The 27581-nt window shown below is 41.4% G+C and overlaps 1 protein-coding gene across 1 annotated transcript; it reads right to left on the reverse strand.

The window, feature by feature from the left end:
* Positions 1 to 745: 745 nt before the first annotated feature.
* Positions 746 to 27581, reverse strand: LOC115378591 (NLR family CARD domain-containing protein 3-like). Its single transcript, XM_030078874.1, has 12 exons — positions 27456 to 27581; positions 24409 to 24552; positions 23689 to 23808; positions 22614 to 22733; positions 21539 to 21658; positions 18745 to 20592; positions 17775 to 17948; positions 10156 to 10329; positions 9063 to 9233; positions 8808 to 8981; positions 4891 to 4937; positions 746 to 3215 (listed from the first exon to the last, which is right to left on the reverse strand). Exons 2-12 carry the CDS (start codon positions 24531 to 24533, stop codon positions 2713 to 2715), a joined length of 3576 nt encoding a protein of 1191 aa, XP_029934734.1. The 5' UTR covers positions 24534 to 24552; positions 27456 to 27581; the 3' UTR covers positions 746 to 2712.

A 27581-nucleotide genomic window follows, 5' to 3' on the forward strand; every position in this document is an offset into this window, starting at 1 on the left:
TCAGTGAGCTATCGGAGCACACACCATTTTTTTTTTCTTAGGGGTGACTGACATAATATGTAAGTCAGTGTTAGTGTACTTTTTGTTTTATTAATACAGCTGTGACTATTTTCGCCCAATCATTTTCAATGGCTTTTTCATCTCCTCCAGCTGACACCAACCATTGCCGCTCAACTGCAGCAAAGACCATCAACATTTCAGTCTAATCCAGCATGCAAATACAGCCTCTCACAGTCACACATGTTCATAAAACCTCCTTACCTCTTCAGTACCACGGACAGCGTCCAGTCCACAATCAGTGGTGGAATCTCAGGATACAGGTGCCAAACCCTTAGCCTCACCTCTCTGCATGTTGGTGGTGATGTTGCCTAAATTTGAATCATTTTAAAGTCACTAACTCCACCACTAACTGCACCTTCATTAAGTAAGCTAACACAATTTAACATCTGAAGAAACTTGGAGTATCTCCATACATTAAAAAAATTCGCAGAAATAATAACTCAGTCATTTTGACTTGATAACATTGTTACAAACTCAGACTGAAGTAAGCTGTAACTTGAACATTTAATATAGGTCTACTGGTGAGTCACTGACAATGTTACATTGACTAATTTCATTTGAACAGATTTTACTGTGTAACTAAAATCTATATTGATGGGGTTAGGGGTTACAAAAGTACACAGTATCTAATTTCTCATTTTTGTTGCAGCTTATAGGCACTCAAGTTAGATTCTCTCTGAAGGATCACTCTGGATTATTTGATTGCATTCTTAGATTTATTCAAAGTGTAAAGACTGCAGGCTAAGGTGGAAAAATTCAGGGTTAAATTCGTTGGGATTGCACGATCAGATTACAAGAATGTGACTACAATAAACCCAGTTTACATTTGAAAAAATGTGCAATGTCATGGATTACTTGATTACATGTTTATGTCTTTAAAATATAGAAATTGACAATAGCAGACTCCTTCCTATAGCCAAACAAAAATGTGCAAAAACAAAATGAAAAGAAAAGAAATAATACAGTAGACCTGTAGACATTTATGCCGGCATGTTCTTGTGAATATAATTTGATTTGAACAATGCTAAATGCTGAATATGTTCTACCGTAGCCTCCAGCAAGTTACTCCTCTCAGGTTGCCATTTTTGTTAGTGGTGACATAACTCAAATGTGTTTTTTGTCTTTTATTGATGATTCATGGGTAATTGAGTTTTTATTCCTTTTTATTTACACTGAAAATAGAAGATGAACATGTTGCGTAAGTGCTCCTCTTGCATAACGAGAGCAAAGTCTTTCATGTGGCCTCTGATTAAAAGCAGCAACACAAACTTCACACACCATACACCTCCATCCATAAATATTCAGATTAGTCCTTTTTTGTTATCGAATGGATTACATTACTAATTACAAAAACTGCTATATAATTTGTAATTTGTAACAGACATTTCAATTTAATCTGACCCAACCCTGTCTGCATCTTCATTTTTTGCCAATGTCTTGGCAAGATCTCCCTGGAAAAAGACAATTCAGTTCTCAGTGACACCAAATAACCGTAACACTCACTTGTGAGCCATTCAAACATTTGTGATTTTTTTTAACCTTAGTATGATGAGCAGACAGTGCCCATTTTCTTGCCAGCAGCTTTCATGTTCCATGGTGTTTGCAATTGACTTTTAAACTGCAGCAGTCTGCCAGTGTTAAAGTGTTAAAGTCAAACCCCACAAAGGATTTATACTTACGAGATAATCACATAACCCCTTTTAACAGTGTAAGGCAGTTAGCATTACAAACCAATAGACACTAATAACACTCATCACAGAGCTTTGGAACACAACACACACACGCGACGGACAACTGTATACCTATGTGCAACAAAAGATCAGCTATGTGTGGCTATCAGCAAAATGTGCAAAGTTAGAATGAATGAATGTGCAGACTGTATGTGTGCAATCTATTTATATGAGGTAGTCCATGACTGTAACTCCTGTCAGCTGTTCAGGAGTCTGATGGCAGTTCAAAAGAAGGAGTTCTTCAATCTGGAAGTCCTGCTACCGATCCAGGATACAATATAATATAATACTGAATACATGTCATGGATTTAGCTGCTGTCTTTTGATGAAGCTCATGGTTTAGCTCATGGATTTTGCTTTTTGACACGGTTTGACAAAGCTGGGGTGGGAAGGGGTCATGTTTTTCCACACACAAAAAGTCAGCCTGTGGAGTAGAAGAATTACTGAGGTCTAAACCACAATGATGCTACAAAAATGACCGCTACAATACTGTTCACCGTGTTCACTTCTGGGGGCGAAAACGCCCCCAGAAGTGAACACGGAATACGGAATACTGCCCGCCTGAATTAAACTTTGATGCATTTACCCCCTTAGTGCAGTTCATTCAGGCAGATGTGAAACCATCAATCTCACTCTGGTTGGACCAAAGCAACCAGACTTAGACCCTGTTGAGGAGGTGGGTTCTCTCGGGACGGTTACAAACCAACTCTGGAGTGGCTTGTTTGTTGTGTGAATGTGAGATTTGACCTGACTACAGGAAGCACCATGCCTTTTGGACTGAAGCCACTGATGTGGTTCAGGTGCACATTATGGACACGTGATTGATTTCTTTATACATCTGTGCTCCAAAGCAAATGCAACAAAGTATCAACTACTCCACTGATTCCAACCTCAGCAAATGGCCTACAGCTGTGAAAACGACCTAAGGAACTGGTATCAGAGTAAGACTGGATTCAGAAGATGACAACGACAGCCCAAACACAGCGTAGAGAGGCTTGGTTAATGTGATGTTGAAGGTGTGGAGATGTCTCAGTTTGTCGAAGCAGACTCTGTAGAATGACAGAGTACCAGCAGAACAGTGCAGATACACTCCTACTCGGTTTGATCCAGAGGGATGAACAGGGATGGTGGTGATGTTCCTGTTGTGAGTGGCAGCGTAGGTGTCCTCAGTGCAGCAGAGGCTCCACGATGGGTCACTGTTTCCATTGTTTTCTCTGTAGGTCAGCCCCACATTCACCTTTCCACTAAACTCTACCTCCCAGTAACGTTGCCCAACCAGACTTTCCCTACAGAGAACCTGAGGCATCTGGTCAAATCGATACAGAAAGGACATCTCCTCTGTCACTGCCATCGCCTTTCTGTTGTCTTTAGACAGACAGAGGTATTTGTGTGCTGTGTCTGGATCCAGCGTGAGAGAACAGCCATCTGATGGGAAAATAACACACAACAGACACCCACTTCATCAGCTCTAAATCAGTGCTGCAGAGTACCATCCCAAAACATTTGAGGGCCTTAGGCAAAGCGGATTTACATCCTCTGAACAAAATTCATTTTAGTTCTTGTTTTTTTTTGTTTTGGGGACAGTGGTTGACAACATGTAGATTTTATGGTATTTTTTTTGTTTTTTTTACTAATGTTTAGCCTGTTTTCTCAATGCCTTTTTGTCCATGTTTTATGAGAAATCAACTCAGTTAAGTAAATTTTTTTGTAAAAATCTGAATTTTTGTGAGGGCCATATACTGAGGAAGGTGTGGCCCTCAGTACTGCGCCTGACCTGATCTGTGATTCTGTGGAAAACTTCATGTCTCGTAACGGTGCCAAAAGGAGGAGTGTCTTCTTCTCCGTTTCATGAGGTCAAAGGTCACTGATGCAATGGACCCCCTCCAGTTCGCCTATCAGGAGCACACTGGAGTAGAGGAAGCTGTCCTCTATATGTTGCACCTGGCCTACACCGATCTTGAGGAGCCAGGCTACATTAGGATCTTATTCTTTGATTTCTCCAGTGCATTTAAAACCATCCAGCCCCTCATGCTGAGAGACAAGTTGGTGGGGTAGGGGGTGGATCACTCCCTGAGCACTTGGATAACAGACTACTAGACAGAACGGCCTCAATTTGGCTCGGGAACTGCATCTCTGGGATGGTCAAAAGCACCACTGGTGACCAGAGGACCGTTTTAGCACCATTCCTGTTCTCACTGTACACAGCAGACTTCAAGTACAGTTCTGAGTCCCGTCACTTACAAAAATATTCTGAGCATACAGCTATTGTGGCATGTATCAGGAGTGGGCAGGAGCAGGAGTACAGGGACCTTGTGGAGGCCTTCAGGGACTGGTGCAGCAAGAACTGCCTCCACATTAATACTGCCAAAACTAAGAAGATGGTGGTGTATTTCAGGAGAGCTAAGACACCCCTTCAACCTGTCTCCATATCGGGGGAGGAAATTGAGGTGGTGCACACCTACAAATACCTGGTTGTCCTTCTGGATGATAAGCTGGACTGGTTCCCAAACACCAAATGCCCTCTACAGGGTTAGGGACAGAGCTGCCTGTTCTTCCTATGGACGCTTATGTCCTTTGATATGTGCAGTGAAATGCTGCACATGTTTTAACATACTGTGGTGACCAGTGCCCTTTTTTATGCTGCAGTGTGCTGAGGAGGCAGCCTGACCGACCCAAGCTGGTAAAAAAAGCCAACTCCGTGCTTGGCAGGAGGCTGGACTCTTTAAAATCTGTGGTGGAGAGGGTTACACTGAACAAACTGAAAGCTATAATGGAAAATAGCAGACACCCTCTCTATATCCTCTTTGCCTGAAAGAGGAGCAGCTGCAGCATTTGGCCCCTCTCACTGCGCTGCATAACAGAGTGCTTCAGGAGATCCCTTGTCCACATGACAATCAGACTATTTAACAGCTCCTGAATCACACACACTACCCCCATTGCATCCTTGCACATCCTTACATATACGCACAGTAACAGCTATTTTGTTGCTCTGCTAACTTTGACCACTAGAAGGAAAAATTGGCCAGACTAGGTTTGGCCAAACCTGGCATATTTACTTGTGTACACAGACACACAGAACATAGCAATACTCAATACTCACATCTTCTAAGGCTGTCAGCTGTCACCCAGTCTCTCACATGGTACAGCCTGTAGGGATGAACACAACAACATCATCATCATCATCATCATTAGAAAAGCAGCCATTGATAAGGCCAGACAAACATTTTTTCTGGGTTCCGGTTCCTGACCGAGTGTCCCATTTAACCCCCGAGTCAGGTTATTTTATTGGCCTCTGTGTAAAAATAAAATAAAAAAATAAAATAAAGGCACTATGCGACCAAGTGTGACCTTGTTGGCATTGGTCAAAAGTTAAGCAGGGCTTTTATTTTGATCTATGTTGCACTCGCCTTATTTGTGATGTTCCCGCGTAACTTTAGAAAATAACTTCATGGAATCACGCACCACCGACAGCACTGGCTGGAAAGAATGGACTTCTGCAAGGTGTGTGTGATTTGTCCTCTGCACGGTGTGTGTGATTTGTCCTCGCAAACCACCAGCGAAAATAATCCGACTACAAGAGAAAACCTGAAACAGTGCTATTGTAGATTTGCAAGTTCAGCAGGCAAACATGAAAGGGGGGATCCGTAGACGGACATGGCGTTGGACATCCTCTCCACCCCCACCGTGGAGCTTTGCTGTATGGCGGTGGCCGTGATGGGTGTATTCGACTTCAGGTACCTAGCGCTGCGATACGAGCCAGAGACACCTCCCTCTGCTAGTAATAATGCTGGTCCGTCCGCATTCAACAGGCCAGGGTTGCCAAGTCCGCGTTTTTTCCGCCAAATTGGGCTACTTTATAAGTGTTGCCGCGGGTAACAAATATTGTCCGCGGGTTGGGCTTGGGCAGACATGACTAAAGATTCATATTTTGAATGACCAATGTTTATACCCAAATCCTGTCAAACTGACTCCGGGCCAGATCAGCATATAAACTATCCACATATGTCACATGCTCCACAGACAAATAATATGCCAATGCTGTGTGAGGACACTCAGCACATGACCAATCACATCATCAGCACCACTCGCGCCCAGTGCCTGTGAGCTCAAGTAAGGTATCCCATATTATATTTTAAGTTCTGATATACTGTAAATTAAATAGGTGAAAGAACTGTTCCGAGAAATTGCCTTTAATGTTTATGGTGTTATTTTATAGATATTATAGTGCATTTTGCAATTATAGCAATGCTGTTGGACTTTAAAAGCAACATATATGGATTTTTATGGGCATATTTTGAATTCTAGTATTGGGCTGATATTTGGGCCCTTTTTATACCAAGTTGGGTGGGTTTTGGGCTGGTTTTGAGTTGCTGTTTGGCTGCTTTTGTCTCACAGACCTGGCAACCCTGCAACAGGCTCATAATAGCCCAACAATACACCCATCTGCCCCAACCAAGAAGTGTCCAAAACAAAAAGACGAACTGAGCAACGACATACTTAAAAGTCTTGGTACACGAAAGGTGGGATTTTCTCTGGCCGAGAGCAGTAAACATGGAACCTACCTATTGATGGTAAGTTGACATGTTAAAGTTAACGTTAACGTGATATGTTAGTTGCTTGCGTTAGATAACGTTAACGTTAGTAACGTTGCAAGTAAGTTGGGCTCATCTCGACTTGTCCTGTTAATGTTAAGTTCGTTTTGCTAAACTTAACGTTAGTTGCAGTTGGCTAAGTTAGCTAGCTATCCAGCAAGCTAGCTGTTTTGTCAGCAACAGCTAACAATAACTTCAACAAACCATGATGAGCTAATGTTACCGTTGCTAACGTTACCATTGTTCAAATGTTGAGCTGTAGGCCTTCAGTGTATGTTTTCTGACATACTTTTGTAGCTACAGTGTAAATGAACCATTTGCTTTCTTAAAAAGGTGGTAAATTATGCAAATATTGAATTTATTATATTTAAAAAGCAACCCATGCATCGTTTCCAAAAATAAGAAAAGAATAAAATAAAATAAAATCCCTACCTACCCATCCTTCCTACGAATAAATAAAATAAAATAAATCCCCCCTACCCTTCCTTAAAGTGCAAAATAAAATGCTAAATAAAATAAATAAATTCCTTACCTACTCATGCCCTTAAATGAAAAGGAACCAGAACCCAGGGTATTATTTTGTTTGGCCTAAATTTGCATATTTAGCTTATTCTATTTTGTCCAGGCTTTAACACCATAGCCAGTCTGGCAGACCGGACAGAGGCAGATTCTGGAGGTACGGGATACCATCACTGAAGGATTTCACTCTTTTTAAGAGAATTTTGCTCTTTTGCTCCAGTGTGTGTCAAGTGCCCTGATGAAAAAATGGGAGCTGGGAGCGATGTGCGAAGTGCGGATGTGGGTGGGAACCTCTGGTGGAAAGGTGTGAGCAAAAAGTCTTCAGTGCTGTGCATGCAAAATTTGGGTCAACCCAATAGCGACAGAGAATAGAGGGCTACATATTAACAGAAACCACAGATACCATATACATATCTTTTGACCTTTGTACTTCTTCCCACTCCTTTTTGGATATGTAAACAAGCGTGTATAATTATAGAATATTTTGTGCGCTTTTTGTTCTTATGACATTTCAGTGTATATGTTCAAAATAAAAATCTATCTACACTATATTACCAAAAGTATTCGCTCACCTGCCTTTACTCATACTATGAACTGAAGTGCCATCCCATTCCTAACCCATAGAGTTCAATATGATGTCGGTCCACCTTTTGCAGCTATTACAGCTTCAACTCTTCTGGGAAGACTGTCCACAAGGTTGAGGAGAGTGTTTATAGGAATTTTTGACCATTCTTCCAAAAGCGCATTGGTGAGGTCACACACTGATGTTGGTCGAGAAGGCCTGGCTCTCAGTCTCCGCTCTAATTCATCCCAAAGGTGTTCTATCGGGTTCAGGTCAGGACTCTGTGCAGGCCAGTCAAGTTCATCCACACCAGACTCTGTCATCCATGTCTTTATGGACCTTGCTTTGTGCACTGGTGCACAGTCATGTTGGAAGAGGAAGGGGCCCGCTCCAAACTGTTCCCACAAGGTTGGGAGCATGGAATTGTCCAAAATGTTTTGGTATCCTGAAGCATTCAAAGTTCCTTTCACTGGAACTAAGGGGCCAAGCCCAGCTCCTGAAAAACAACCCCACACCATAATTCCTCCTCCACCAAATTTCACAGTCGGCACAATGCAGTCTGAGATGTACCGTTCTCCTGGCAACCTCCAAACCCAGACTCGTCCATCAGATTGCCAGATGGAAAAGAGTGATTCATCACTCCAGAGAACGCGTCTCCACTGCTCTAGAGGCCAGTGGCGGCGTGCTTTACACCATTGCATCCGACGCTTTGCATTGCACTTGGTGATGTGTGGCTTGGCTGCAGCTGCTCGGCCATGGAAACCCATTCCATGAAGCTCTCTGCGTACTGTACTTGGGCTAATCTGAAGGTCACATGAAGTTTGTAGCTCTGTAGCAATTGACTGTGCAGAAAGTCGGCGACCTCTTTGCACTATGCGCTTCAGCATCCGCTGACCCCTCTCCGTCACTTTACGTGGCCTACCACTTCGTGGCTGAGTTGTTGTTGTTCCCAAACGCTTCCATTTTGTTATAATAGAGCTGACAGTTGACTGTGGAATATTTAGGAGCGAGGAAATTTCACGACTGGATTTGTTGCACAGGTGGCATCCTATGACAGTTCCATGCTGGAATTCACTGAGCTCCTGAGAGCGGCCCATTCTTTCACAAATGTCTTGTTTCACAGTCTGCATGCCTGAGTGCTTGATTTTATACACCTGTGGCCAGGCCAAGTGATTAGGACACCTGATTCTGATCATTTGAATGGGTGAGCGAATACTTTTGGTAATATAGTGTATCTACCTTTACCTTGGTTTGGTACTAACTGTATTCAACATAATACTGCAATGAACCGGAGACCAACCAATGGACCTTGTCAACATGGACTGACTCTAATCCTTCTCTTACCTCAGAGACTTCAGTCCATACTGTGGACTGTCCTTAAGATCAGACAGCAGCTTCACTCCTGCATCCTGCAGATAGTTTTCACTCAGGTCCAGCTCTCTCAGATGGGAGGGGTTGGACTCCAGAGCTGAGACTAGAGAAGCACAGCCTTCATCTGTGACCTGACAGTCTGTCAGCCTGCAAAAGAGAAAGGAAGATTTTAACAAACCACTGCTGTTGTTCAAGTAGAGCTTCACACAGGGAAAACAAATGCTCTACCTCAGAATCTCCAGTCTACAGTTTGGACTCTCCACCCCAGCAGACAGCAGCTTCACTCCTGCATCCTGCAGCTTGTTTTCACTGAGGTCCAGCTCTTTCACATGGGAGGCAGTCATCAGAGCCGAGGCCACAGAAGCACAGCAGCTCTCTGACAAGCTGCATTTATTCAGTCTGAATAAAGAATAAAAACATGTAGTTATAAAGTCATACAGTCCTGGATAGAAAACCTGTTTGCATAACCCAATTACATCAGCTCAGGTTTTACATCTCAACTTTGGTATGCCATAGAAATGGACTTCACCACTTTGTTAGTGTGGATCTGCCGCCTAGGATCATGAAATTGGCTATAACAACCACTTTGTTTGTATGTTTGATCAGTTTTTCTTGAACACATTCTTAAACCAACCACATTAATAAATCTGGACTTTGTGACTGAATGTCAAGTAGTTTAAAAGAAATAAAGCTTAGTTAAGGTCCAGAATGAACCTTCTGGGACACTATTTTCAGATATTACTTTCACTAATGATAAAAAGCTACATTTGGATCATACTGAGGTAGCAGCAATCAAGAACTTAAGCTGATATACAGATGTACAAAAGGCTGATAAATCAGACTGTTTATTGGATCTAATATGAAAATGCCTTCTGGTAAATCTTAATTGGTGAGAAATCACTTCAGACTATTTTTTCAGTCTCAGGATGTTCATATGCCATATTAGCTATTTCTGTGCATTCAATATGTTGTCATTAAACTAAAACAAGAATCTCTGTCATGATAAAATTACTTTATTCCTCACAAGCTCTGTTTTAACGTGTATTCTAATGAAACACTGCTTTAGGGCAGCAGGGCTCAGTTTGCTTTCTCAGATTTGAAATGGCTAAGAAAATATGGCAACCAAACAGCTGATGGGGCTGTAATATATACAGTAAAGACCCAATCAGACAGAAGAGTGCAGGCAACTTTTTCATCAATATTTATTTTAACTATGTATATTAGTAACATTATAACATTAAAGAAACACCACACCAAAAACTAAAATATAAATATATAAAAACAACAACACAGGACAGAACTTTCAATAATGCTGTCTGACCTCAGGATCTCCAGTCTACAGTTTGGACTCTCCACCCCAGCAGACAGCAGCTTCACTCCTGCATCCTGCAGCTCGTTTTCACTGAGGTCCAGCTCTTTCAGATGGAAGGGGTTGGACTTCAGGGCCAAGGCCAGAGAATTACAGCAGCTCTGTGACAAGCTGCAGTGACTAAGTCTGAATAAAGAGTAAAGCATATCAGTAGAAAATAAAATAATACTGAAAAGTCGACAACTTGAATGACATCTTTGTGGGTGTAAGATGTATCTGTCAACTGTGTCTGACAGCCAAAAGTCTTTAATAAGTGGAAAATGTGTTGATGAAAGGACACTGCCATGGGACAAACCAATGGGACTGATGACAGATGGGGCCCGTGCTACGTGTGGTGAGAGGAGCAGATTGATGGGGATGATGTGAGACAAGATGCTGGAGGAGAGCTGCCCAGGTGAGCTGCCCAGGTGAGCTGACAAGTATATCGCTACATTACACACCAGGAATGGTAAGTGGTAAATCACTGAGAATGAAACATGTAATGAGCATCATAACAAAGACAAAACTTTATCAGGGCAACATGTTTGATCTATCGGCAGTTTCAGTCTTTTCTTGACAAGATAAATTCTGAATACAGTGATGTGCCCTATCACACAGGAATGCAGTCAGGTAAAAAGCACTGAAGAGATGTTTTAAGTTGCATGAGGAAATCTGCTATTTTCTGGAAAGCAAAGAGACACCACAGAACTCCAGAATGAGAAATGACTATGTGGCTTGGCTTTTCTGTGCATCTTGGAACTCTGAACCTACTAGTGCAGGGACGAGACCGTGTGATCGCTGATATGTATGATGTAGTGAAAACCTTCCAAACCAAACTGCGTTTGTTAAAAGTCAAAAGCAGCAAAGCAACTTAGCCACTTTCCATACTACCACACTATCACAAACAACCATGACTACTGCTGTTTTCCCAAATTCACACTTTGCTGATAAACTGAGCACACATTGCATGGAATTTGCAGACTTTATTTTGAGCTATTTAGTAATTTATTCACAGCTCATGTTGACAGTGCACCAGTGAACATCAAAATGGATGTTCACTGAAACAATGCCTCATCTCTGCCTTCAGGCTGCCAATATGCTGTGCATGTTTGGGAGCACATAAGCGTGTGAATTAGAGCTGAAACGATTACTCGAAGTAATCGAGTACCTCGATTCTTTTTTTGCCACGGGTAATTTTTCCTGTCTCGAAGAATCGTTTAATAAATAAATAAATAAAAATATAAATCTGCGATGTTTCGCACAGACTATTTTTAATGTGGCACAACCGGCGCAATGTGCTTACGTCACGCACGCAAAGGAAGGAGGAGGAGGCGGGCGTGTTTTGAGAAGTAACGGCAAGATGTCAGGAGGGAAGCGAAATGGGGATGAGGAAAGCGAAGAGAAATGTGTTAGAAAAAGGCAGAAAATATCCAACGTATGGGAGCGTTTTGATCTCAACACCAAGATGAATACAGTGACCTGCGTTCACTGTAAGATGGTCCTGATGTACCACAGTAGCACTTCAAAAACCAAAAACCGCATGGCATGCAACACGTGGAGACAGATTTGTCGCATTGCCACAGACATCCGATTACGGCCACTGCTGTTATATTAATTTCAAATGCGATGTGCTGTTCATTTTAAAGTTATTGGTTTCGTTACAGTTGTATGTATAGTGAGCGAATTTGCGACTCGCGCTGCGCCTCCAAACAGCCATGCAAAGACATGTCCGTGACTCACACACACATGCGCACACACACAATGGACACACTTGCATTTAGTTTATAAATGCACAGCCACGAACCTACTGTATTATGTCCTTTAGTATAATACATTTCTAATGTTATAATACCATAGGCCAATTATATAAATAATGCAGGAAACGTGGTACCCCTGCTTACGATGTGACTTTTGCTATGTTGTTGCATTTATGTTGCTATGCTATCGTGCAGTAAATCATCACAGTCTCGCATGGATAAATTTATCCACACAAGGGCATCATGCACCCCTGAGCATGCAGCTGAGCTAACAAATAGCATTTTAAATATGATCGTCTCAGACATGCGCCCACTGAGCATAGTGGAGGATGGCGGTTTCAAAGACATGATTGCAACTTTCCATCCTTAGTACCATCTTCCATCACGGACTTACTTCACAAAACAGATGGAGAAAAAGTATCAAGACGTCAAAACCAAGATGAAGCAGGCCCTCCAAGAGACTGACAGCATTGCACTCACAACTGATATTTGGACTAGCATCGCAACAGAAGCATATATGGGGGTGAATTGCCACTATCTTGGAAAAAATTGGAACATGGTGTCCTACTGCCTGACAACATTGCCCCGTGAGGAGAGACACACAGCTGCAAATATTGCACACTGGATTGAGGAGGTGATTGTCAAATCTGACATTCCAGCAGAGAAAATCAAGGCCGTTGTCAACGACAATGGGGCCAATGTTGTAGCAGCTGCAAATCTTTTGCAAGAGAGAAGGGGATGGGCATCGGTGTGATGTGCTGGGCACACACTCAACTTGGTTGTGCAAAGCTCAATGAAGTACGACCAGGTTATAACCAAGTGTGTCGGTGCTGCACGAAGCCTTGCTGAACACTTTAAAACGAGTGAATTGGCATGCACCAAGTTGAAAGAAAAGCAGACACAAATGGGTTGCAAGGAGAACATGCTGGTCCAAGATGTCTCCACACGCTGGAACAGCACCTACGCCATGCTGTCCAGGCTACAAGAACAGAGATGGCTGGTGACTGCTACACTCTCCGACCCAGTGGTGACCCAGAGAGTGGAACCTTGTTGAGGAGCTGAATCACGTTTTTAAGCCCTTTGAATCAGCCACAGTGTTTCTGAGTGGGCAACAATACGTCACACTGTCTGCACTTCCACATCTTGTGCAGAAATTTAGGAAGAACATCAAGAGTGCAGAGCTAGAGACTGCACCTGGGAGATCATTCTAGACTCACACAGCAGAACAGATTACAGGACGATGGGAAGGACTAAAGGAGTTTGATCCACAAAAACCAAACATCATCCTCCTTGCTGCTGCTCTGGATCCCAGATTCCGGAAACTAAGGTTCTTGCCAGCAGACGATTTATTCAAGGTCCAAAGCACGGTACCGGCCATGGCACTTGCTGCCAAACAGCAAGTGAGGCAGCCCACTGCAGGTGAACATGGAGCATGCAGCACAGAACAAGACTCCCCACCAGCAGCACATGCCAAGCGGGTGACATCTTTCCTGGACTCGGACTTCACCACCAGTGACGAAGAGCAAGACGCCGATTAGCAGTTAAACAGCACTGTACAGTAGGAGGTACTATGAGCGGCCCTGAAAAACTCCTGGGTGGGGCTTGGGGTCTACTTGGCGCTGATTGGATGTATTCACGGCAGGATATGACGGCGGCAAAATAGCCGGCATTTTTAAAACCCAGCAGACGACGGGGAGTCGCATTTTTTACCTGCATTTTTTACCTGCAAAGAAATGGAAGACAAGGCATACGACGAATGGACCGAAGACGAGGTCCAGGCGTTGCTGGTGTACTATGGCAACGAGGAGATTCAGCAGGGCTTCGAGTCTTCCCGGAGAAATGAGAAGATATACCAGGACATAGCGGCGCATTTACGGTCCCTGGGCATCCAGCACACAGCCAAGCAGTGCCGCGAGAAACTAAAAAAACTTAAGCAGGAGTACAAGAAGCTGAAGGACCACAACAGCAGAAGTGGTGCCAACAGGAAAACTAACAAATGGTACCCGCTGTTGGATGCTATTCTTGGTCACCGGCCAGCCTACACCGGTGACCCTGGAACAAAAGACTCCGCACCCCCGCCGCAGCCGTCGGCAACAAACAACACCACAACCTTGGCTCTGGAGGACATCGGTGTTGTGTCGACGGTCTGTCACAACAACGCTTTTTCAGAAGGTAATATTTGCTTAACTACACTTATTTTAACAGTTTGAGTAACCTACCTTACTGTTAGCTTGTGTTAGCTTGAGCTAACGTTGGCGTCCCTAGCAACACAGCCCACTCTACCAAGCTAACGCTAACGTGCTAGCTAACGTGCTAGCTAGCGGAAGCTAACGCTAACAACACGCTTGTCGCCTTTCAGTATTGCAGACGCCTGTCAGTCAGCGGCACGGGTGATACGCGTCACAGTGCACGCGCATTTTTCATTGCAAGGTTAATTGGTGCGGAGGTGAGTGTGTCGACGTGAGGAGGGCAAAAGAGCGTGCTGTGGCCAGAACGAAAAGAGGGGAAAATGAGTGAAAGTGAGCAGCAAAGCGGTGATGAAGGAGAACTCGTGTTATCATCAAAAACGGAAGAAATTGTGGATAAAAAAGGACACACAACGTCAATAATTTGGAAGTGGTTTGGCTACTTGAAAAGTGACGACGCACAGACAAAGCCGGCCTGCAAAATATGTCGTCGGCTGGTGCCAACCAGGACTGGGAACACGACAAACCTTTTTCATCACTTGAAAAAGTGGCATCCCAGCGACTACACCGAGAGCATGAAAATCCGGGCAAAACCCGCAGTAAGTCCAACAAGTGTTGCTCAACGCCCTCGCACTTCTGCTTCAGTGGGCAGTGTTAGCAGCGCACCGAAACAACAATCAATAGTGTCCTCTTTCTCCGCCGTAACCCCATATGAGAAGCGGTCTAAAAGGAGCAGGGACATAACCAACACAGTGTCCAGCTAGTAGCTAAAAAAAAAAAAAAGCACATTTGTTTACATTTTGCACTGTTTACTTTAGTCTGATTCTTCTTTGACGGGTAATGTAAAAAAAAAAAAAAGAACTGATGTGCACCAGCTCAAAAATAGTATAAAGACTGGTGAATGTGTACATTTTGCGCTCAAGCTTTTATTCAGATTTCTACCTCCAACATTTTCAGATTTAAAACCAGTCCACTGTACAAAATTATTTTTATTCACTTTTATTTTATTTTAAAGTTGAGTATTTAAATGTCTCAGGGCCTTATTTGTGATCTGTTTGTTTACTTTTTTGTTTTGGGTTTTTTGTTTGCATGTTTACAGTGTTGTTCTTTACACTATACTATATAATTTTATGTTAATAAACTATATCCTAAGTTCAACTAGTACATCTTTTGGTTTCTTCAGGTGACAGACATTATCAGGATACTTTTCAAACTGGCATCATTATTGAATTATATATCGTGATAAATATCGATATCGATCACTATGGGGAAAATTATCGTGATAATATTTTTTGCCATATCGCCCAGCCCTACTCCTATTTCACCGAACACCGTATTTTTAACTGAAGTGAAATGAACAACTTCTGCTTTGTTGTTCGTACTTCTGCCTCGTACTTCTGCTGCATCTGCTCTGCTGTTGTTCTTCTTTGTTTGTGTACCGCCGCGTTGCCCCGGTCAAAACAGGCGCACGATGATTACGTCACATCTTACGTCACACAACTTTACAGGAACCTTCCTCCTACTTCGCCCTCTCGGTGGAGACACGGCAGTTGAGAGGGCCAAGAGAGAGGACGTTCCTGTAGTAGTCACCCAACCCCCCAAAACTACAAGGAACTACTTGGTGGAAACCCCCCTATACTTTGTTCAAAACTATACGTGATCACCATAAGCTTGGCTCGTTTCTCCGGTCTGTCTCTACCGAGCTGAGCTCTGTGCGTAATGACATAATCCAAGCCCGGCAGAGTGTCCTGTCGCCATGTTTACCGTATTAAACTGTATGTGGGTTCATGAGCAACTTCTTAGCTTTCAGGAACAGTTGGAATTTTTTCAATAGAGCAAACCTTACAGAAGTTACGGTATTTACAATATGACAGGCGCATTTGTGTCGGCGACGACACGTTCGGCCTTAACCAACAAGATTATTCGGTTAAAGTTCAAATGGTCAACAACCGGTCAAACAGCTACCGGTTAGGAACACTACCTCAGCCCAAAGCATGTTGATATGCTGACCTTCCTTCACAGCAATAAAGGACTGCTTTAAAAAGGTACTCTACATACACACATGCACTTTAGCACTCTCACAACAGGAAAGTGTGAAAGAATGTCTGGACACTGGACTAGTTCAATTTTTTGTGCCACAAGCATCTGTCATGTCTCAGAAATTATATTTTGTTAAGTTTTGTTCTTGTGTCTCATCTCGTGACTTCCTGTTGTATTTTGAAATCCCACTCTCCTCTTGTGTCAGGTCACTTGCCCTTCCCCTTGAGTGTTTTCCAATGGTCTGATTGTCTGCCACACCCTGATTGTTTCCACCTGTTTCCCATTACCTTGTGTGTGTGTATATATATTCCGTGTTTCCCTTTGTCCTGTGCCAGTTCGTCCTGCTTTGTCCCGTCCCGTCCCGTTTTGTATTTCCTTTGATACTTAGCTTTGTTTTTTCCATGGTCAAGTTTTCATGTTTCTTTGATACTTTTGTCTTGCCTTTGTTTCCAGTAATTCCTCCTTAAGAGTGATTTTCTGTTGTTACTTTTGTATTGATATTTAAGTTGTTACTTTTCCTTATTAAAAGACTTAAGTTGAACTCTCGTCTGAGTCGTGCGTTTGGGTTCAATCTTCGTTAGTCCTACTTCTAACAGCATCTCAAGGTGATTGAAGACTTATGTTTATGTTAGGCCTGAAACTTGTACAACTTCTCTTTGGCAGCTACAACATAAAGGAAATGTTCATGCCTTTTTATTTTTCTTTTATTAATGCATTTGTGCTGCTCAGCACAATGTGCATTTGAGAAATGTTAGGCCTGAAACTACTTCTGCAACTTCCCTTTGGCAGCTACAATTGAGGGCAATGTTTATGCCATTTTTCTTTTTATTAATGCCTTTGTTTTAATACTGCTATGCACAATGGAAATAAATGTTCAGTGTTTTAAAAGGAAATCAATTGGTCATTCATTATTAAGTGAAATGTCTTGTTTTCTCTTGTATATTCGTAATTGCTCTTTATCTTTGCAAAAACGCACTTTATCCGATCACTCTCTAGTGTGAATAGCTCTTCTCTACAATGAAGATAAACAACACAATTCACATGACACGTGACTCACAGACAACCTAACTCCATCCAAGCGTGGCCAAAATAGAACAAGTGTTTCCTGACAAGAGCTCAGACTGTGACCCCAGAGATTAATGAAGTTGTCTGGCTCAGGCAAATAGGTCCTACAAACCCTCTATGCCTGTAAAGAGATTTGACAGCTGGACAGTTATTGTTGTGTATTTTTATTTTTTTTATTTTATTTATTTTATTTTTTGTAATCACACGTCATCCTGCTTATATTTTGTATATTTTGATTTATGACTTTGGAAATACTAAACCACATGAGTAAATTGGCATATTTTGACTAAACTGGGAGGGAATGTTTCATGTAAAGTTCATATTTGTTCATGAATCATCATTTTTGCACAGGACATATTTAGATCAATATAATGACAACTATGGAGGTGACAGCTTATGCCACAAATGACTAAAATGCCTGTTGAGATGTCTTAGAACCATAAAACAGCCTACATACAGATGTCTGCAAATGAAGTGTGACTACAATATTCAAATAATATTCACATGTTTAATCAGAGCACAAAGTAATAAAATGCTCTCTGACCTCATAATCTCCAGCTGACAGTGTGGACTCAGCAGTGCAGCAGACAGCAGATTCACTCCTTCATCCTCCAGGTCGTTGTTACTCATGTCCAGCTCTCTCAGATGGGAGGGGTTGGACTTAAGAGCTGAGGCCACGACTCCACAGTGAGTCTTTGACAGTTGACAGCCAGGAAGTCTGTAATTGTAGGTTTAATCTCATTTCAGTGATGTTTGTGTGTTGATACGTTATATACATACACATATGTGTATGTGGGAAAGAGAACTGAAGGTAAAAGCAACGTGAGAAATCATTTGATTAAACACTTAAGTAAAGTAGAGAATTAACTAGAATTAAAACTGATATGTACAGTGTCATTCTGTGGGAAACGCTAACATGACAGTCATATTAATTTGTATTACAGGATTTGAAAACTTAAAAAAGTGCATGTTCATGATGCGTTATATAAAAAGTAAGCAAGCAGTAAAGAAAACAAATACAAAAAATGAAAGAAATTCTATGAAAAATATTTAAAAACTGATACAAAGTGACAGAGATTTTAGCCTAAGCTCTTCAGGCCCTTGGTTCAAATCCTGGTAAAACTTGAGTTTACTGTCATTCCAACCATTAAGAGTGGGAATCAGCAGGGACCTCCTGATATGATGCAAGTCATGATACTTAGGTGCTTATTCAATATGTACTGCTATTCTGTAACTGTTACAATTTTGTAAGTACTGTGATTTGATATTATGCTCTTTTGGACAAAGTTTAGGACTTAACTTTAAAGATATTGTCCTTTTTTTCTCTCAACCACCATTAAGTTGCCTCCCCTTCCCCTTGGATTTCTTGATGTCCTTATAAGTACACTTTGCTCTAACAGTTGTACTCTTTTAGAATAAATTACTTAGTGTGCTTATGTTTGGGGAACGACAAAACTTTATTGTAATTCTGCTCTACACTGTTGTATAATGTTGATATTCACATGAGGACTTACCGAGCCTTCCGGCAGTTCCTCACAGCTGGGATGAGTCTCCATCGTCCCTCCATCAGTGTGTTGTACGCCTTCAGGTCCAGCAAATCCAGAACCTCCTTTGACATCTGCAGTATGTAGGCCAGAGCTGAGCAGTGGATCATAGAGATTTCCTTCTCTGATCTGCTGTCTGATTTCAGGTACTCTTGGATCTCCTTATATACCAAGTGGTCGTTCATCTCCATCAAACACTGGAAGACATTGATGCTTCTGTCAGGAGAGGGACAGTTGTTCATCTTCAGGTTGTTGATCACTCTCTGGATGATTGCCGGACTGCTATTAGACTGACCCAACAGACCTCGTAGGAGAAGCTGGTTGGACTCTAGTGAGAGTCCATGAAGGAAGCGGACAAAGAGGTCCAGGTGGCCATTTTCACTCTGCAGGGCTTTGGACATTGCTATCCATAGAAAGTAATCCAAAGGTTGTCCACTGCTGTCATGTCTCTTAATGACTTTTTCCTGGAATTTGTTCAACACCTTTGTGTCCCTGCTGGTGTAACAGTGGAAGATGTAGACTGCAGCAAGAAACTCCTGAATGCTAAGATGAACGAAGCAGTAGATTTTTCTGTGGAAGAGCACACATTCTGTTTTGAAGATCTCTGTGCACACTCCTGAGAGCACTGAGGCATCTATGATATCAAGACCACACTCCTCTAGGTCTTCTTGGTAGAACATGAGTTTGCCATTCTCTAGATGTTCAAACGCCAGCCTGCCCAGCTTCAGAAGAACTTCCTTCTCAGTCTCCATCAGTTCCTGTGTACTCATGTCATGTATATCACCATACTTAAGCTTCTTCCTCTCTATTTGAACCAGCAGGAAGTGGGAGTACATCTCAGTCAGGGTGTTGGGCAGCTCTCTTCTATGGTCTTTAGTCAACATGTGCTCCAGAACTGTAGCTGTGATCCAGCAGAACACTGGGATGTGGCACATGATGTGGAGGCTCCTGGATGCCTCGATGTGTGAGATAATTTTGCTGGACATCACCTCATCACTGGATCTCCTTGTGAAGTACTCCTTCTTCTGGGGGTCAGTGAACCCTCGGACTTCTGTTACCCTATTAACACACGTAGGAGGGATCTGATTGGCTGCCGCAGGTCTGGAAGTTATCCAGAGGAGAGCCGAGGGAAGCAGATTCCCCTTGATGAGGTTTGTCAACAGCACGTCTACTGATGCTGTCTGTGTGACATCAGACACGACCTCATTGTTCTGGAAATCCAATGAAAGTCTGCTTTCATCCAGGCCGTCGAAGATGAACACAACTTTATAGATGGCGAGTTTCTCAGCTGTGACCGTCTGTAATGTTGGATGGAAAACACTGAGCAACATTAGAAGACTGTACCGCTTATCTTTGATCAGGTTCAGCTCCCGGAATGAAATCAGAATCACAAGATTGACATCTTGATTTTCCATGTCCTCTGCCCAGTCCAGAGTGAACTTCTGTACTGAGAAGGTTTTTCCAATGCCAGCAACGCCCTGTGTCATTACAACTCTGATGTGTGTGTCTTGGCCAGGTAAAGGTTTAAAGATGTCATGGCACTTGACTGGGGTGTCATGGAGGGACTCCATTTTGGATGTTTTCTCAAGCTGCCAAACCTCATGTTGGGTATTAACCCCTTCACTCTGTCCCTCTGTGATGTAGAGCTCAGTGTAGATACTTTTGAAGGGAGTTCCATTTTCTGTTGCAGCATTTCCTTCTTTCACAAATTCACATCTCTCTCTCAGATTGGATTTATGCTCATTTAAAACGTTCTGCAGACTGTTGTATGCTATGCTGGAGGGACTGGGAGTGTGCAGTCCAGGACTTGATCTGGATCTGATGGAGAAGAAGGCAGTCCATGACTCATCAGAAAAAAATTATTTCAAACTTGAAGAGAAAATGCTCATTTATGCTCCTATTATATAAAAAAACACGTAACCATCACTGCCCATGTACTTTCATGCATCCTTTATGTTGGCATGGATGTTAAGCAATAAATCCACTAAAGGGCAGCTCAGAGTCAAAACTTGCTGACAGCTTGTTGACAAACATGGCAACATAGAAGAGGTCATAATAATGGACCTGCTAAGAAGGAGGCGAAAGCAGAGGTCACATTGCAGACAGTGGTGGTCTGTGAGATCATTAAACACATCAACAAGAGGATGGAGAATTCTTTTCTGTGATACCAAGAGAGAAATGTCTTCCTTGGGTCTCACTCATAGACTGTTCTTGCTTGAAGTATTGGCTACAGCGTCCCTAAAATCCTTACACTGCTCTGTTTTGTCCGTATCAATAAGCTTTCTGAAAACACACATGGATGAGATGACCACAGACTACGGACAGAGGGCTCCATCCATATCCATAAAAATTTAACATTGAGCATAAATGAGCCTAAATTCAACACAAAATCACACAAGACAAAAGATTTCTGCCTAATGTGAAAGTAAATAGTCATTTTCTTTAGTCTAAACCAAAGTAGAGGCTTATTTTGTGGAATTTTAGTGTCTGACAATTATTTTTGCACAAAACGGTCTTTCAGCTCAAGTATGAGCTGAAAAAAAGCTACACTGGAACATTAGTATATTCATATTGTATATTCAACTTTCGGACACAGTTGTGTGAATATCTTCTGAGAATTTAATTTTAGATCTATTTCAAATTAAGGTCCATTTTGAATGCATTTTATTTTTTCTTTCTTGTGTCATTCCTTGATATCCTCACTAGTAGCTCTGTTGCATGAATACAGTCTCATTTCAGGCTTGGAAAATAACTAAACTCTCACTTTGTGTCTGAAGGTCTAGGTCCAATACTGAAGTCTGGAGTGATATTTTTGGAGTTGTCACTCTTCATAGACAAATGGCTGGGTGTTGGGGACTCTGCTCTCTGCGTCAGGTCACGACCTCTGGAAATGGAAATGGTTATTTGTATGAATAAACACAGATGATAAGACATACTGTCCTGGTTTTTATTACTTTTGCTGATCGCAACACTCACACTGACATCAGTGGTGGTTTATCAGAACTGACACACGTATAGACTGTTTTAGTGTTTTTGTGTTGTTTTGTCATCCACAAAATGAGAAATGTGTTACTGCTTAATGTAAAGTGCACTGGTGGTTTGGTGACTAGCTGTTTTGTGATATTTTACATCTTTGGATATCTCAAACCACACTCAGATGTGAGAGAGATGACTCACAAGAGAATTTATATCTATCGCTAATGTTGTCACCACCTATTTGACCTAATCAGATTTCTCACTTTCATGGAAATTGTTTTCAAGGATTTTTCAAGGACATATTCAATGTATTGTGTACATGTCAGTGCTTGCTCTCAGAGGGCCATCTTAGATTGAATAATAATGAGCAAAATGGCCAAATTGCTCAAAACCAGGTGAAAAATGGGCAATGTGAGCTAGGGGAAAACACCACATGTAATCTCAGGTAAACAACTTTCCCAGGATTTCACTAACATTTCCAGAAGATTTGATCAGTTTTCCAACTTTCCAGTTTTGAATGTCTGGATAACCAAATCTACAAATTCCCACACTTCACTCACAACATTGTAACTGTATACTCTCATATATAATTCAGATAGCTCCAGTAACAACTGACATATAGACATATAGACCTGCTTTCTTTGTACCACCCAAATTGTTTGCTCACTCACCATACTCACTTCTGTTTTACACAGCTGTGTGAATATCCTCTGAGAAATTAATTTTAGATCCATTTCAATTTAAGGTCCATTTTGAATGCATTTTATTTTTTCTTTCTTGTGTCATTCCTTGATATCCTCACTAGTAGCTCTGTTGCATGAATACAGTCTCATTTCAGGCTTGGAAAATAACTAAACTCTCACTTTGTGTCTGAAGGTCTAGGTCCAATACTGAAGTCTGGAGTGATATTTTTGGAGTTGTCACTCTTCATAGACAAATGGCTGGGTGTTGGGGACTCTGCTCTCTGCGTCAGGTCACGACCTCTGGAAATGGAAATGGTTATTTGTATGAATAAACACAGATGATAAGACATACTGTCCTGGTTTTTATTACTTTTGCTGATCGCAACACTCACACTGACATCAGTGGTGGTTTATCAGAACTGACACACGTATAGACTGTTTTAGTGTTTTTGTGTTGTTTTGTCATCCACAAAATGAGAAATGTGTTACTGCTTAATGTAAAGTGCACTGGTGGTTTGGTGACTAGCTGTTTTGTGATATTTTACATCTTTGGATATCTCAAACCACACTCAGATGTGAGAGAGATGACTCACAAGAGAATTTATATCTATCGCTAATGTTGTCACCACCTATTTGACCTAATCAGATTTCTCACTTTCATGGAAATTGTTTTCAAGGATTTTTCAAGGACATATTCAATGTATTGTGTACATGTCAGTGCTTGCTCTCAGAGGGCCATCTTAGATTGAATAATAATGAGCAAAATGGCCAAATTGCTCAAAATCAGGTGAAAAATGGGCAATGTGAGCTAGGGGAAAACACCACATGTAATCTCAGGTAAACAACTTTCCCAGGATTTCACTAACATTTCCAGAAGATTTGATCAGTTTTCCAACTTTCCAGTTTTGAATGTCTGGATAACCAAATCTACAAATTCCCACACTTCACTCACAACATTGTAACTGTATACTCTCATATATAATTCAGATAGCTCCAGTAACAACTGACATATAGACATATAGACCTGCTTTCTTTGTACCACCCAAATTGTTTGCTCACTCACCATACTAACTTCTGTTTTACACAGCTGTGTGAATATCCTCTGAGAAATTAATTTTAGATCCATTTCAATTTAAGGTCCATTTTGAATGCATTTTATTTTTTCTTTCTTGTGTCATTCCTTGATATCCTCACTAGTAGCTCTGTTGCATGAATACAGTCGCATTTCAGGCTTGGAAAATAACTAAACTCTCACTTTGTGTCTGAAGGTCTAGGTCCAATACTGAAGTCTGGAGTGATATTTTTGGAGTTGTCACTCTTCATAGACAAATGGCTGGGTGTTGGGGACTCTGCTCTCTGCGTCAGGTCACGACCTCTGGAAATGGAAATGGTTATTTGTATAAATAAATACAGATGACAAGACATACTGTCCTGGTTTTTATTACTTTTTTTCTGTTGATCTCAACATTCACATTGACATGAGTGGTGGTTTATTAGAACTGACACACCGATAGACTGTTTTACTGTTTTTGTGTTGTTCTTCATCCACAAAATGAGAAATGTGTTACTGCTTAATGTAAAGTGCACTGGTGGTTTGGTGACTAGCTGTTTTGTGATATTTTACATCTTTGGATATCTCAAAACACACTCAAATGTGAGAGAGATGACTCACAAGAGAGAAAACGTTATGGTGACTCACAAGAGAGTTTATATCTATCCCTAATGCTGTCACCACCTATTTGACCTAATCAGATTTCTCACTTTCATGGAAATTGTTTTCCAGGATTTTTCAAGGACACATTCAATGTATTGTGTACATGTTAGCGCTTGCTCTTAGGGGGTCATCTGATTAACGATAGCTCCAGTAACTGACATAAAGACATATAGACCTGCTCTCTTTGCACCACCCAAATTGTTTGCTTGTTACACAGCCCTATAAATCTTTGCCCCCCCCCCAGTGTGACAGTCATCTTACTTTGTGTCTGAGGGTCCAGGTCCATCACTGAACTCTGGGGGTTTGTTTCTGGAACAGTCACTCGTCTCAGAGGGACATTCGGACACAAAAGGCTCTGCTCTGCCTTCCTCCACACACATACTCATCTTCTGGACTTCAGTCAGTCTAACAGGTGGAGAGACATGCACACACACTGTATAAAAAGCTGACCAATATTGTTGTCGACATGTTGACATTTTCTGGTATTAACAAGCTTGGAATTTGTGGCTGCTAGCAGCTTGGCTCTTTCAGTCACATCACACATCACATCACATCACATTTCTGCCCCACTAGCTAATGGGGCAGTCACATTGACATTGATCATTCACACCCCTTGAAAACCCTGCAAGGTACAAAAAAACATGTTCACTTCTGGTGGTGAATTAATTTCACCTCTAGCCTCTGTGTTGAATTCAACTGACTCTGACCCACAAACATGTGACTCATCAACACTCAGCCAATCAGAGTTTGGCTTTGTCACAATACTTTGTAAAGTGGCCACTTGAGTGAAATATTTCTGGAATCATATTTCTGGGGAAAATAACCCGAAAAATTATTATATATTACAAACACAAACTGATCCACTATCAACTCATACAAAAAAAAGCTAACAAAGTCAAAAACAACTGAAGAGAATACAGACAATCTTGTATTTTCATCCAGGCTTTTTTTTTTTTTTTTTTTTTAATGAATCTTGCCAAAACAAAATCTCCTCTTTCAAGAGCCATTTTAACATATTCTCTTCACCTGACCAAAATACATCAGGGTTTTTGGCTGGTATTTTTTTTTTATTTTTTTTTTTTAGAACACAGAGTTCCATATGTCACTGTAAAAGGTGCAATGAAAAAAAGTGCAGTTCATCCTCAATAACATGTACATTACACATAAATCTTCAAATATTTTTTCAAATCCATGGCTTATTATTTAACAACAGTTAATCAATTCACTTTTGAACTGATATGCATGTCGGCTGATAAGAACTGCGTGTGGCACTCTTCCTTGTGGGTTCCTGCCTCAAAGTCTGAATCATTTGTATCTTATAGCGTTGGGACAGCCTGCAAGATGGCGACATCAAAGTTAGTTTCAAGGTCACAGAGGACAGAAAGAGGCGTCTTAACTTCTTTCATTCTAACCACGGAACTTCATCTGCAGTAGAATAGACTTTCCAATACAAATCAACATAGCTGACTCTGTCTTTTTGTGTTTTGTTATTTGTAATGCTTTGATTTTACGCATTGTATGCATTCAATCTTTTAACTTTGTTTTAAAGTGTGAAAATAATGTAAGATATATTTGTCTCATTCTTTATTATTTATAAATGAGGATTCAGTATTGAAGAAAAACAAAGAATTTCCACCTTATGTTACATTACTTGTGGCATTCTATCCCTGTTTTTATGTTCATTCTATGTCTATTTACGTGTTACCGAACTGACTTAGGCATACATTCACCCTCTGAAGCTTTTCCCTAATCTTAGCTTTAACCAAGTTATGCCTAACCCTTCGTCCCTTAACCTAACTTTAACCAATGAGCCAAAATGGCCACTCAAACGACTTTGCCATCATTGGAAAAAAAAATTGGCGTCCCTGTGGCGTTCATGCTGACTCCCTAGAAAGGCTCTGCTCCACTCAAATTAGCTACAGAGTGTTTACCTGCTACTTCATTTCAAAATGCACTGTTGTGAAAAATGGCTTGCCTTCCGCCTTTAACTAACAGGAGACAGAGCCAGAACATTCTTTGGATCAGGGCTGCACGCTATGGACAAAATTTCATACCTCGATATTTATGCCAAATATCACAATATGATAAACAATATGACTACAACATGACTAAAGGTATGAAATTTTAAGAGTAGCAACAGAGAGAGTTAAGCATTCTTCAGAATGAAAAAGTATAATTATACCAAATGGACATAGCACATGCAGTTACGTCACAAAGTTTTTCATTGATCAGAACAGACTAATCATCATCTTAGGCTGCATTTAAGTAAATTTAAAAAAATAATAGTGTTGATGCAACCTCTGCATCAACACAATGCTTCAACAATATTTAAAATGTGGCAACAGTGAAAAGGGAGCATTCTTCAAAAAATCGCTCAGCCCTATACTAGTTTGGATGTAATGTGGGTTTGTTGAGACAGTACACTAAGAGCTGCAAAACAGTGCAGTACGCCATTTTAGCAAAATACTTATGCCTACCAAAGAGAATGCAATCTTCTGTTCCTGCATCTTCCAAACAAAACTGTGTGGGTAATTTCCCATTCCCCTGCCAATTCATGTCTGACTGCCCCATGACAATTCCCTTGTTTGTTGGCTTGTCCATGCAACACTTTACCCCAAGGAAACATACTGTATCTCTGCTACCAAGAGTTTACCAATTTGGTAAGCATACTCACGTTACCCAGTAAATCCCCCTTTCCTTATAACCTTTCTTCTAGCATCACGCTCAGGCCAAACATTTGACTCCATGCACCTTATCTTTAAACAGATGGATTTCCGGGCAATTTGCCAAGTGGGCTCACCCTTCCTGTGTTCCAGTTCTTTGCGGCATTTAATTAAGCACTAACATGAAATTCCATAATTATAGCCACTCTCCTGTAAAAGAGGAATCCTAACACCCACTGCTCATTTTATTCACCCTGTCAGCTCTTGAAGCAACCTCAACAAAATGCATCAACCCCCGTCTCCTATATGGGGCTTTCTCGTGTATTTATGCTCAGAGCTGAAAGCACACAGGTTACACAGCAACTAAACAAAAAAAAAAAAAAAAAAAAAAAAAAAAAAAAAAAAAAAGGAGGCTGAAAATGACATATTTTGATGTTTTGTTTTGTTTTTATTCTCAGGGTAGAACAGAGGAGCTGGACGGACATGCCTTCGTCTAAAAGCTGTTAGTAGCGGCGTGTGTGTCGCAGCTCTAATTCCCTGCCGCTGAGCTCAGTCCGTGCTGCCTCTTCCCTCTACACTCCCACTGACTGCGAACATGACTCGGACACTTTTACAGTAAAATAATGACATTGCAATAAAACTCACCGCCTTCCCGTTTCCCGACTTCTGCTTTGGCCCTGTTGCCTCAGCCGTGCCTCGGCCCGACTGTTTATCGTACTTCCGTTTAATCTGACTTTCAAAGTGAGCCGGGTTTGCTAACTTTGCTTTCAC

This window comes from Myripristis murdjan, chromosome 20, assembly GCF_902150065.1.
Source record: "Myripristis murdjan chromosome 20, fMyrMur1.1, whole genome shotgun sequence".
NCBI lineage: Eukaryota > Metazoa > Chordata > Actinopteri > Holocentriformes > Holocentridae > Myripristis > Myripristis murdjan.

Excerpts from the sequence above, each read along its gene's own strand:
- LOC115378591 (XM_030078874.1), bottom strand. The coding sequence starts at position 24,533 with ATGAGTATGTGTGTGGAGGAAGGCAGAGCAGAGCCTTTTGTGTCCGAA. Across the intron at positions 20,593-21,538 it reads CCTAGACCTTCAGACACAAA|ATCCAGATCAAGTCCTGGAC; the intron begins GTGAGAGTTTAG and ends CTTCTCCATCAG. Across the intron at positions 10,330-17,774 it reads TGTCAGCTGGAGATTATGAG|ACTTAGTCACTGCAGCTTGT; the intron begins GTCAGAGAGCAT and ends CTCTTTATTCAG.